The 15,106-nt window shown below is 46.9% G+C and overlaps 1 protein-coding gene across 1 annotated transcript; it reads right to left on the bottom strand.

Moving 5' to 3' along the window:
• Positions 1-733: 733 nt before the first annotated feature.
• LOC140377357 (uncharacterized) lies at positions 734-14,848 on the bottom strand. The gene is made up of 8 exons (XM_072462739.1): positions 14,837-14,848; positions 14,433-14,772; positions 11,502-11,543; positions 9,126-9,223; positions 8,490-8,551; positions 3,689-3,846; positions 2,727-2,879; positions 734-1,063 (listed from the first exon to the last, which is right to left on the bottom strand). Exons 1-8 carry the CDS (start codon positions 14,846-14,848, stop codon positions 777-779), a joined length of 1,152 nt encoding a protein of 383 aa, XP_072318840.1. The 3' UTR covers positions 734-776.
• Positions 14,849-15,106: the final 258 nt, after the last annotated feature.

Genomic DNA, 15,106 nt, shown 5'->3' on the forward strand with positions numbered 1-15,106 from the left:
AACATTGAAATAGAATGATTGAAACCGGATTGGGAACAGGTAAACATCATTCACCAGAATAACACGTATTGACGAGCGGTCTCATGTTTAAGTAGGTTTAAAATGAACATGATGAACTACGACACGTGAGCATGTACTGACTCGAGCTTTACTTTTGATCTGACAGAACAAAGACAGAAAACATGAAACTGAAATATGTCTTTAATTTATTGATTGTATTATTGTAAGTTAGCAACTAAAATAACATAAAACATGTGAATTCAACTTTACTATAATGTACAATATTTTTTGAGAGTGAGAATTGGGGGGAAAAACCTAATTGTCAATGTAAAAATAGATTAAACTGAGTAACAAAAACATCTCTTTTCTGGACCTGGTGGTGAGTTTTTATATAAAATGTACATTTGCAGTTTCTTTTTATGTATAATTGGTCCACGGTAGGAAAAGTATCAAAGGTTTTCTTAACGTATTTTACCAAAGCTGAACTTTTGCTTTGCTTAAAGGATTAATATTATGACCTTTTTCAAATAGAAGAGTGGAGAGACTGCTGAGGGTCACGATTAACCCACACTTCCGTTATTTCTTCATTATTACAATGTGATCTTCTGAAATGGACCATTCAGGAAAGGTCATGTAATCATTCAGTATTATTACTTTTTCAAATGATGAGCGAGTTTTGATACAATATTAGTGTCGATTAGTATTTCAGAATAGATTTTGAGTCCAGAGACAGAAAAAAGATCTTTCAAATGCTTATGTTTTATTCAGTTACATTCTCATAACTTGGGCTCATGAGACAGGATGGAGTTGTAGCGCAGCAGCTGCAGATCCACCGGGGGGCAGCGTGGAGGCGGCGGCGGCGGCGGCAGGTCCATGTCGTCATGGTGACCGCCGCTACTGCCGAGGTTGTTGTTGGGGTCGGAGGTCGCGACCAGGAAGTGTCCTCGCCGATGCCGATGGTAGAACAGAGCGACGAGGACGAGCAGAGACAGGACCAGAGCGCTGAGCAGGAAGAACAAGATGAAGACGGCTTTGGCTTCAGACGAGAGCGACGCCGAGCACTCTGAAGGAAGCAGCAGAGAAGACTTTTAGAAGAGACACGTTTGACATGGACGGTGGGAATGGATGTCTCTGGAGGACACTTTTGGCGGCCGGGGGAAAAGGCCGTCACAAAAAAAAATGGATGACACAAACTGCACCAACAATAAAGGACTGGACCGACATAAGGGACGTATGGAAAATGACATATGGACTGAACTTGGAAATGGACAAACTGGACGAAATGGGACTCACATTATGGATCAGGTGCTCTAACCTTGTATTTTATTTTCATTTGGATGCATTATTCTAAAAACATCTCAAACAATACACACTTTGTATTTTCTCTGGTTCCGCCGACTTTTTTCTTCTTTTCCTTTTTATTTATTTATTTTTCTTGTTCTCTCTTTTTGACAATGTTACTGGACTGTGTCTTTATTTACTCACAAGTTTTGATTGGTCTGTGTTTATTCTTTCAATAAGGGAAAAAAACAAAAAGAGCCATGTTTGACATAATAGGACAAAAAAGGTTTCATCTTTGGCTTTTCTAATCACTGTGAGGGAGTACGTGGCACTTTTACTCCAAAAACAGATCTTTGAGTACCACCAGAGTTAAACAAGGTCTATAATAGGACTATTCCAGGTCTAAATTAGTCAATTAGGGCTAAACCAAGTATAACAGGACTACATGACTGTTCTAACAAAGATTTTACCCCAAAGAGGAAATATGGATAATCCTGAAGAGAAGTCTGCGTAGCACAGTTTGAGAAACTGATTTACACCATGTCTGATTACTTAAGTATTTAAAGTAAATATTTGTGTTGCAGACCGGGACCACCACAGAAGAACAGAACTAAACCTGGATGCGACGAGCGCTCATTTATAAAGCACACGTACAAACAAAAATAGGACGTATGCGAGTTTTGACATGAAGTCGGAGTTTTAAAACGACAACTTGAGCTTCATCTGTGCCGCCCGGGTCTCATTTATAAACTGCGCGTAGGTACAAATTTACTGTTTTCCATGTTAAAATTGTGATCTATAAAAAGACGATTGACGTGGAAATGAGACAACGGTCCAAAAACTCATTTGCACTTCCGCAATGAGGCAGAAGTTTGTGGAAGTAAAGTACGTACATTACTGGTAAAAATTCCACGTAACAAAAATTAGACCCCGGCGCGTTCAGGAACCAGGCGGAGATTCACGCACGTTTGAGGACGTTTGTGTCGCGTCTGTTCGTACACGTTCAGTACAAATTCTAAACAACGCTTTATAAATGAGACCCCAGACATTGTTACATTTAAAAGCATCGTTTGAGAATGAACTTTGGCCTTTTTTTGAGAACAGCAGCATTAGCATCGACAGCCCATTTATAACTGCAGCAGCTCGACGGCGGACGAGGAGCATGTTCACAGCCACCAGGGGGCAGTAGAGCGCAACTAAAAAAGGGAAAAGAACACAAGAACTATCGATATTTTAACAGATTTTTTTGAACAAACGCAGGTCGCGGCCATGTTGGGATTTCTGCCGTATTCTTCTTGAAATGTCGTGAAGCTTAATAAACCAGGACTAGCCTGATCTCACGCCGGATACGGACGACTAGAAGACCAGGAACACCCAGCGTTTGGAAACGTTCTGACCCAGACATGTCACCGTGAACCATAATAATGATATTTGTCTCCATTTACCGGCGTTGGTCTCGGCCAGGCAGACCGTCCCAGTCCCCGACCTGGACTGGTCCTCGAAGCCGGTCCGACAGAGGCAGGAGTACGAGCCGAAGTGGTTGACACAGTCGGCGTTTGGGTCGCACGCCATAAGCTGAGAGTCGCACTCGTTCACGTCTGGAAAGAAGACGAGGTCCGAGGGTTTAGAGGCGCAAAGGAGCATGGGTAATGAGGAGGCAGAGGAGCATGGGTAATGACGAGGAGGCAGAGGAGCGTGGGTAATGACGAGGAGGCAGAGGAGCGTGGGTAATGACGAGGAGGCAGAGGAGCGTGGGTAATGACGAGGAGGCAGAGGAGCGTGGGTAATGACGAGGAGGCAGAGGAGCATGGGTAATGACGAGGAGGCAGAGGAGCATGGGTAATGACGAGGAGGCAGAGGAGATGGTTAATTAAGTCGACTGAATCCACCACAGTTTTAAATGACGCAGAAAAGAGGCGTTTTATTTTAACTGATATTGTTTTGCGTCGCTTCGTGAACATTAACGTTAAGACGACGTTCTTGGACGTGGAGTTGGTGTCTGGTGTGAGGCTCTGGAAGTTGGAACTATTCTCCATTTGTCCCTTTTGATCGTTCATGTTCAGTTTTGATCATTTCTCACAAAATTGTTGTCAAAACGATCTAATTTTAGTCATAGTTTTGGGCAAGAAAATGCAAGCAATTTTAGCCATAGCTTTAGTTGGCAAAAATATGACACTGACTGAAACGAAAAAACACGAATCAACGGTATCAAAGGGTAAACACGGAGCAGACGGACACAGGACATTTTGAACATGTGGGACATAAATATAAAAAGGACAGTCTCACCAAAAACGGGGAAATACTGTCATATTGTGAAGGTTTTTGAAGTCACATTTGTGCTTTATGATGTTTTGGGGGCGAAAGGGAGCAGATGTGAGCGTTTGTATAATGTTCAGAGAGTTGACACCTGCAGTGGACAGAGACAGGATGACGGAGTCGGCCTGGTTTGGTCCGAGTCTCAGTCCGGACCCGATGAGCCTCAGGAGCGAGGAGTGGACCTCATGAGCCTGATGGTCACTCTGAGCCAACTGGAGCCACAGGATGAACAGCACTCCAGAGTTCAACCTGGACACACACACACACACACACACACACACACACACCAGACAACATGCATGAGAAGACACACACACACACCAGACAACATGCATGAGAAGACACACACACACACCAGACAACATGCATGAGAAGACACACACACACACCAGACAACATGCATGAGAAGACACACACACACACCAGACAACATGCATGAGAAGACACACACACACACCAGACAACATGCATGAGAAGACACACACACACACCAGACAACATGCATGAGAAGACACACACACACACCAGACAACATGCATGAGAAGACACACACACACACACCAGACAACATGCATGAGAAGACACACACACACACACCAGACAACATGCATGAGAAGACACACACACACACACACACACACACACACACACCAGACAACATGCATGAGAAGACACACACACACACACACACACACACACACACCAGACAACATGCATGAGAAGACACACACACACACCAGACAACATGCATGAGAAGACACACACACACACACACACACCAGACAACATGCATGAGAAGACACACACACACACACCAGACAACATGCATGAGAAGACACACACACACACACACACACACACACACACACACCAGACAACATGCATGAGAAGACACACACACACACACACACACCAGACAACATGCATGAGAAGACACACACACACACCAGACAACATGCATGAGAAGACACACACACACACACACCAGACAACATGCATGAGAAGACACACACACACACACACACACACACCAGACAACATGCATGAGAAGACACACACACACCAGACAACATGCATGAGAAGACACACACACACACACACACACACACACACACGAGAAGACACACACGAGAAGACACAGGCCAGACACAACACACAAGCCAGACACAACACACACACCAGACAACACGCATGAGAACACACACACACACACACACACACACAGACACCAGACAACACACAAGACACACACACACCAGACAACACGCATGAGAACACACACACACACACCAGACAACACGCATGAGAAAACATACACGAGACACAACACAGGGGACACGAGACACAGACGAGACAACACGCATGAGAACACACACACGCCACACACACATGAGACAACACACACCAGACAACATGCATGAGAAAACACACACACATGAGAAAACACACATAAGAACGCACGAGACAACGCACATGAGAAAACACACATGAGAAAACACACATGAGAAAACACACACGAGAAAACACACACGAGAAAACACACACGAGAAAACACACACGAGAAAACACACACGAGAAAACACACACGAGAAAACACACACGAGAAAACACACACGAGAAAACACACACGAGAAAACACACACGAGAAAACACACACGAGAAAACACACACGAGAAAACACACACGAGAAAACACACACGAGAAAACACACGAGAAAACACACACATGAGAAAACACACACATGAGAAAACACACACACGACAACACGCACACGAGACAACACGCACACGAGACAACACGCACACGAGACAACACGCACACGAGACAACACGCACACGAGACAACACGCACACGAGACAACGCACATTAGAAAACGCACACCAGATAACACGCATGAGAAAACATACATGACACAACACGGGGGACACGAGACACAGACGATACAACACACGACACACACACACGAGACACAACACACACAAGAGAAGACACACACGAGACAAAACACGGGGACAAGCCACACACACACACGACAACACGCATGAGAAGACACACGAGACACAACACGTATGAATCACAACACATGACACACACACGAGACAACACGCATGAGAAGACACGCGTATGAATCACAACACAGGAGACACGAGACACACACACACGAGACACAACACATAAGAAAACACACACAAAAACACGGGGGATACGACACAGACGAGACAACACACATGAGAAAACACACAAGACAACACGTATGAATCACAACACATGAGACACGAGACACACACACACAAGACGCATGAGAAGACAAACACGTATGAATCACAACACAGGAGACACGAGACACACACACACACACACACACACGAGACACAACACGCATGAGAAGACACACGTATGAATCACAACACAGGAGACACGAGACACACACACAAGACACAACACGCATGAGAAGACACACGTATGAATCACAACACAGGAGACACGAGACACACACACACACGAGACACAACACGCATGAGAAGACACACGTATGAATCACAACACAGGAGACACGAGACACACACACACACACGAGACACAACACGCATGAGAAGACACACGTATGAATCACAACACAGGAGACACGAGACACACACACAAGACACAACACGCATGAGAAGACACACGTATGAATCACAACACAGGAGACACGAGACACACACACACACACGAGACACAACACGCATGAGAAGACACACGTATGAATCACAACACAGGAGACACGAGACACACACACACACACGAGACACAACACGCATGAGAAGACACACGTATGAATCACAACACAGGAGACACGAGACACACACACAAGACACAACACGCATGAGAAGACACACGTATGAATCACAACACAGGAGACACGAGACACACACACACACACGAGACACAACACGCATGAGAAGACACACGTATGAATCACAACACAGGAGACACGAGACACACACACACACACGAGACACAACACGCATGAGAAGACACACGTATGAATCACAACACAGGAGACACGAGACACACACACAAGACACAACACGCATGAGAAGACACACGTATGAATCACAACACAGGAGACACGAGACACACACAAGACACAACACGCATGAGAAGACACACGTATGAATCACAACACAGGAGACACACACACAAGACACAACACGCATGAGAAGACACACGTATGAATCACAACACAGGAGACACGAGACACACACACACACACACACACACACGAGACACAACACGCATGAGAAGACACGTATGAATCACAACACAGGAGACACGAGACACACACACAAGACACAACACGCATGAGAAGACACACGTATGAATCACAACACAGGAGACACGAGACACACACAAGACACAACACGCATGAGAAGACACACGTATGAATCACAACACAGGAGACACGAGACACACACACACACACACGAGACACAACACGCATGAGAAGACACACGTATGAATCACAACACAGGAGACACGAGACACACACACGAGACACAACACGCATGAGAAGACACACGTATGAATCACAACACAGGAGACACGAGACACACACACAAGACACAACACGCATGAGAAGACACACGTATGAATCACAACACAGGAGACACGAGACACACACAAGACACAACACGCATGAGAAGACACACGTATGAATCACAACACAGGAGACACACACACAAGACACAACACGCATGAGAAGACACACGTATGAATCACAACACAGGAGACACGAGACACACACACACACACACACACACACGAGACACAACACGCATGAGAAGACACGTATGAATCACAACACAGGAGACACGAGACACACACACAAGACACAACACGCATGAGAAGACACACGTATGAATCACAACACAGGAGACACACACACAAGACACAACACGCATGAGAAGACACACGTATGAATCACAACACAGGAGACACGAGACACACACACACACACACACACGAGACACAACACGCATGAGAAGACACGTATGAATCACAACACAGGAGACACGAGACACACACAAGACACAACACGCATGAGAAGACACACGTATGAATCACAACACAGGAGACACACACACAAGACACAACACGCATGAGAAGACACACGTATGAATCACAACACAGGAGACACGAGACACACACACACACACACACACACACACGAGACACAACACGCATGAGAAGACACGTATGAATCACAACACAGGAGACACGAGACACACACAAGACACAACACGCATGAGAAGACACACGTATGAATCACAACACAGGAGACACGAGACACACACACACACACACACACACACACACGAGACACAACACGCATGAGAAGACACGTATGAATCACAACACAGGAGACACGAGACACACACAAGACACAACACGCATGAGAAGACACACGTATGAATCACAACACAGGAGACACGAGACACACACAAGACACAACACGCATGAGAAGACACACGTATGAATCACAACACAGGAGACACGAGACACACACAAGACACAACACGCATGAGAAGACACACGTATGAATCACAACACAGGAGACACGAGACACACACACACACACACACACACACACGAGACACAACACGCATGAGAAGACACGTATGAATCACAACACAGGAGACACGAGACACAAAACAATAAAAACTCAAGAAAACATGCAAGAGGCACGACACGAGACACGTGAGACAACACATGGGAAACCACGAGACACAACACAGGAGACATCACCATTATCACCACACAACACACAAGAAAACACAAAAGAACGAGACACAGTGGTACACGACACAGGCTTTTGTCACTCGTCAGTTGAAGTTGTGTATTTCTCGTACCGTTTGATGCGTTTGGAGGCGACGCTCTGGGACACGAGCGCAGGCTTCAGACCATTTCTGATCTGGACAAAACAAGACTTTATGTTCAAGTTCCATTAACATGAGGCAATTCAGAGACTTTACCTTTATAAATGTACAAAAACACATATTTAAAGTGTTTCCTCCCATAATGGTTTCATACATATAAAGCAACAAATGTCAAAGTAATAATATATGCAATAAATAAATGAGCGCCAGGGTTGAATTTCCCTTTTTTTTTTAAATACAAGGGATTTTTTTTACATTTTTGGTATTTGAGTAAAACTATTTGACTGAAAATTGGAATACAAAAAATTCACCTTTTCCAACGATAAGACTTAAGATCTGGTTTATAATCATGTGGTAAAGTTTGGCGCGTGCTGGAGCTACTGTAAGAGCCGATCTTTATGTCCGACTTCAAAAGCCTTTTTATCAAACTGGAATATTTTGCAATTTAGCAAGTCCAGGTTTGAATTATTTAATCAAAAAGAATAAGCAAACATAGAGTATATTACACGACTATTGAGATGTACTGGAATCATTCAAAAACTGCTCTAGGATTTAACCGTTTTATAATTTTAAAAAGCAGACGTAACATGATAAAACTCTCCAGATTACCAGAGTCTTGACGGACGTGAGCAGAGTCTGGGCCACATCGTTCCAGGGCTCAGAGTCTCGAGAGACGTTTGCCTCCACAGACACTTCGAACATCAAATCTGAGACAAAAACTCTACATTAAATCCATAATAACAACAGAACAAACCCAAATTACAATCTGAAAATGGAATATAACCAGAGTTAAAATGGTTGGAAGTCAGAATATTAATCTAGATTTGATTAGTTTTGACTAATGTTCCTCTTCATGACTAATGCTCATAATAATAGAATAGTAACAGATTAGCAGATGTGTTTGGGCCAATTTTGATCATTTCCCAAAAATATGCCGACTACAAACAGCAACTGTAATACAAGTATGATAAAGAATAACATGTTTTACACATCCACAGCCCTGTGTTTCAGTACCAACTCATAACCACATGAAGTGCTGGACCATCATCGAAAAGTGTTCAAATAAAGCTTTAAGTTCTCCCTTTAAGAATGTGAACACCTGAAAGTGCATCTGCCTTTAATGTTCATATAAACATGTGATCAAAGTCCATATATATCGGCCCAAGATGATCAACCCAACTCAATATTAACGCTTATCTCAATTCTACAGCAACATGCGAGTGTCATTGTGAATGAAACACGCTTGTGAACACCACCTGTGAGTGTCATTGTGAATGAAACGTGCTTGTGAACACCACCTGTGAGTGTCATTGTGAATGAAACGTGCTTGTGAACACCACCTGTGAGTGTCATTGTGAATGAAACATGCTTGTGAACACCACCTGTGAGTGTCATTGTGAATGAAACACGCTTGTGAACACCACCTGTGAGTGTCATTGTGAATGAAACGTGCTTGTGAACACCACCTGTGAGTGTCATTGTGAATGAAACACGCTTGTTAACACCACCTGTGAGTGTCATTGTGAATGAAACGTGCTTGTGAACACCACCTGTGAGTGTCATTGTGAATGAAACACGCTTGTGAACACCACCTGTGAGTGTCATTATTGTGAATGAAACACGCTTGTGAACACCACCTGTGAGTGTCATTGTGAATGAAACATGCTTGTGAACACCACCTGTGAGTGTCATTGTGAATGAAACATGCTTGTGAACACCACCTGTGAGTGTCATTGTGAATGAAACACGCTTGTGAACACCACCTGTGAGTGTCATTGTGAATGAAACGTGCTTGTGAACACCACCTGTGAGTGTCATTGTGAATGAAACACGCTTGTGAACACCACCTGTGAGTGTCATTATTGTGAATGAAACGTGCTTGTGAACACCACCTGTGAGTGTCATTGTGAATGAAACACGCTTGTGAACACCACCTGTGAGTGTCATTATTGTGAATGAAACGTGCTTGTGAACACCACCTGTGAGTGTCATTATTGTGAATGAAACACGCTTGTGAACACCACCTGTGAGTGTCATTATTGTGAATGAAACGTGCTTGTGAACACCACCTGTGAGTGTCATTGTGAATGAAACACGCTTGTGAACACCACCTGTGAGTGTCATTATTGTGAATGAAACACGCTTGTGAACACCACCTGTGAGTGTCATTATTGTGAATGAAACACGCTTGTGAACACCACCTGTGAGTGTCATTGTGAATGAAACACGCTTGTGAACACCACCTGTGAGTGTCATTGTGAATGAAACACGCTTGTGAACACCACCTGTGAGTGTCATTATTGTGAATGAAACACGCTTGTGAACACCACCTGTGAGTGTCATTATTGTGAATGAAACGTGCTTGTGAACACCACCTGTGAGTGTCATTGTGAATGAAACACGCTTGTGAACACCACCTGTGAGTGTCATTATTGTGAATGAAACACGCTTGTGAACACCACCTGTGAGTGTCATTATTGTGAATGAAACACGCTTGTGAACACCACCTGTGAGTGTCATTGTGAATGAAACACGCTTGTGAACACCACCTGTGAGTGTCATTCTGAATGAAACACGCTTGTGAACACCACCTGTGAGTGTCATTGTGAATGAAACACGCTTGTGAACACCACCTGTGAGTGTCATTGTGAATGAAACGTGCTTGTTTGATTAAAAAGCAATTGGCATTTAAGCTTTTGTCTTGGTACAGATTGAATAAAAATACAATTTTGCTTCTAAAACTGTTCATAATTGCTAGTGTTGTTAAAGTTACATCGTGACCTGAACAATCATGATAATTGATAAATCAAATAAACCGACTACCGTTTTCTCACTGTCACGTTGAGCTGAAAGTGACATCATCATCTCTGTCCATCTTCAAGTACCTTTATGTTTTTGCAGTGCGTGTTTCCAGACCCTTTGTGCACACCAGTGCTTCAAACCAGTACTAGAGTAAAAGTACAATAAAAACATAAAAGTACTGACCTCCAGGGAGATGTGGACTTAGATTGTGGTATTTAACATGCGCTGGAAGAAAAACAAACAAGCTTTTGGTCCAAACTGTAGTGGAAATAGAAGCAGTAACTTCCTGCGAATGCTACTACAAGTATGCATTAGGTGGTTAAAGGTGCATTAGGTGGTTAAAGGACAAAGATCTGTTCAGAAGCCCCCTATGATGAGTAAAAGAACAAGGCCGTTTACGTCGCCCAGATTGGCGTCACCGGGGCCCCATCCTGGAGCCAGGCCTGGGATGGGTGCTCGATGGCGAGCGCCTGGTGACCGGGTCTTACCCCACGGGGCCCCGGCCGGGCACAGCCCAAAGGAGCGACGTGGGGCCGCCCTCCCGTGGGCCCACCATAAGGACCATAAGGGGCCGGTGCAGAGAGATCTGGGCGGCAGTCGACGGCAGGGGCCTCGGCGACCAGATCTCCAGACACAGAGACCAACTCTGGGGACATGGAATGTCACCTCGCTGGGGGGTAAAGAGCCTGAGCTTGTGCGGGAGGTTGAGCGATACCGACTAGATATAGTCGGCCTCACCTCCACGCACAGTTTGGGCTCTGGAACCCATCTCCTCGAGAGGGGCTGGACGCTCCACTTCTCTGGTGTTGCCCGCGGGGAGAGGCGGCGGGCTGGTGTGGGCTTATAGCCCCTCAGCTCAGCCGCCACGTGTTGGAGTTTACCCCAGTGAACGAGAGGGTCGCGTCCCTCCGCCTTCGGGTGGGGGACAGGTCTCTCACTGTTGTGGCGGCCTACGGGCCGAACAGCAGTGCAGAGTACCCGGCCTTCTTGGAGTCCTTGGGAGGAGTACTGGACAGTGCACCGACCGGGGACTCCGTTGTTCTACAGGGGGACTTCAACGCCCACGTGGGCAATGACAGTGACACCTGGAGAGGGGTGATTGGGAAGAACGGCTTCCCCGATCTAAACCCGAGCGGTGTTCAGTTATTGGACTTCTGTGCTAGCCACGGTTTGTCCATAACGAACACCATGTTCAAGCACAAGGGAGTTCATCAGTGCACATGGCACCAGGACACCCTAGACCGGAGGTCAATGATCGACTTTGTTGTCGTGTCATCTGACCTCCGGCCGCGTGTCTTGGACACTCGGGTGAAGAGAGGGGCAGAGTTGTCAACCGATCACCACCTGGTGGTGAGTTGGATCCGCTGGCGGCGGAGGAAGCCGGACAGACTTGGCAGACCCAAGTGCACTGTGAGGGTCTGTTGGGAACGTCTAGTGGAGCCCTCTGTCAGTAGGGTATTCAACTCGCACCTCCGGGAGAGCTTCTCCCATGTCCCGGAGGAGGTTGGGGACATTGAGTCCGAGTGGACCATGTTCTCCGCCTCCATTGTTGATGCGGCTGCTCGGAGTTGTGGTCGCAAGGTCTCCGGTGCCTGTCGTGGCGGCAACCCCCGAACCCGGTGGGGGACACGGGAAGTAAGGGATGCCGTCAGACTGAAGAAGGAGGCCTATCAGGCCACTCTGGCTGGTGGGTCTCCTGAGGTCATCGACAGGTATCGGCAGGCCAAGCGAGCCGCGGCTCGTGCTGTCGCAGAGGCAAAAACCCGGGCCTGGGAGGAGTTCGGGGAGGCCATGGAGGAGGACTATCGGTCGGCACCAAAGAAATTCTGGCAAACCGTCCGGCGCCTCAGGAGGGGGAAGCAGTGCCTCACCAACACCGTTTACGGTGCGGGGGGAGGCCTGCTGACCTACCCGCCATCGGGTGCTCGAGGGTTCATGGGAGTTTGCCCAACCAGTCCACATGTGCTTTGTGGATCTGGAGAAGGCTTTCGACCGTGTCCCTCGGGGTGTCCTTTGGGGGGTGCTCCGGGAGTACGGGGTCCGGGGCCCTTTGCTCAGGCCTGTCCGGTCCCTGTATGACCGGAGCAGGAGCTGCGTTCGCATTGCCGGCAGTAAGTCAGACCTGTTCCCAGTGCATGTTGGACTCCGCCAGAGCTGCCCTTTGTCACCGGTTCTGTTCATAATTTTTATGGACAGAATTCCTAGGCGCAGTCAGGGGTCGGAGGGTGTCCGGTTTGGGGACCACAGGATTCCATCTCTGCTGTTTGCAGACGATGTTGTCCTGATGGCTCCATCAAACCCGGACCTGCAACATGCACTGGGACGGTTTGCAGCCGAGTGTGAAGCGGCTGGGATGAGAATCAGCACCTCCAAATCCGAGGCCATGGTTCTCGACCGGAAAAAGGTGGCTTGCCCTCTCCAGGTGGGTGGGGTGTCCTTGCCCCAAGTGGAGGAGTTCAAGTATCTCGGGGTCTTGTTCACGAGTGAGGGAAGGATGGAGCGTGATCGGTGCAGCGGCTGCAGTGATGCAGTCCCTGCATCGGACCGTTGTGGTAAAGAGGGAGCTGAGTCGAAAGGCAAAGCTCTCTATTTACCGGTGGGTCTACGTTCCTGCCCTCACCTATGGTCATGAGTTTTGGGTAATGACCGAAAGAACAAGATCGCGGATACAAGCGGTCGAAATGAGTTTCCTCCGCCGTGTGGCTGGGCGCTCCCTTAGAGATAAGGTGAGGAGCTCGGTCACACGGGGGGAGCTCGGAGTAGAGCCGCTGCTCCTCCACGTCGAGAGGAGCCAGCTGAGGTGGCTCGGGCATCTGTTCCGGATGCCTCCTGGGCGCCTCCCTCGGGAGGTGTTTCAGGCATGTCCCACCGGGAAGAGGCCCCGGGGAAGACCCAGGACACGCTAGAGAGACTATGTTTCTCGGCTGGCCTGGGAACGCCTCGGGATCCCCCCGGAGGAGTTAGAGGAAGTGTCTGGGGAGAAGGAAGTCTGGGAGTCCCTGCTCAGACTGCTGCCCCCGCGACCCGGCTCCGGATAAGCGGCAGAAAATGGATGGATGGATGGAGGTAGTTAAAAGGTGCACCATGTAACCTTCCTGGTCCGCCTTTACTCACCTCTCGTGTCTGCTCTGTGGTCAAACTGCGGCTCAGTCTTTTCTGGGACTCTTTCTTCTTCTTCTGATTGTATCGTTTCACCGTCCTCGTCCCAGTTCTGATTTAATTCTTTCTCCATTGATCTGTCAAGAATCTCCTCCCCCTTCGGTATTGCGTCGTCTGAGTGGCCGACGGTCTCCTCGTGCGACTGATCCGATTGGTCCGTTGGCCCGTCCATCTCCGCGTCTCTGCGAATGGCGGTGCTGATCTTGGGCCACGGCGGGGCTTGTCGCGACTCGGGCGACGTTTGTGCAGTGAACGGGACGGGGATTTCTGAGTCCGAGGTCGGCCGTTCATCTGCCTGAAATTTAAACAATATTGAGTCGGATTTAAATGTTCAATGTGCCCACAAATATTTAAATTACCAAAAAATGCATAATAGAGAAGAAAAAACACATATATAAAGATGCACTGGAATATGAAATGGTGTGAAAATACTTACAAATAATATCACATACAGGTCGCAAAATAATATCACATATAAGTCGCTCCGGAGTATAAGTATAAATTTAAGTATAAGTCGCACCCCGGCCAAAACTATGAAAAAAGGTGCGATTTATAGTCCGGAAAATACGTATGTTTGCACTTAATGGCGTAATCTAATAGAGCCGTTATAAATGTAAACACCGGCTTGA

This window comes from Eucyclogobius newberryi, unplaced genomic scaffold (assembly GCF_026437365.1).
Source record: "Eucyclogobius newberryi isolate DKJ021-1_F unplaced genomic scaffold, fEucNew1.0.hap1 SCAF_4, whole genome shotgun sequence".
NCBI lineage: Eukaryota > Metazoa > Chordata > Actinopteri > Gobiiformes > Gobiidae > Eucyclogobius > Eucyclogobius newberryi.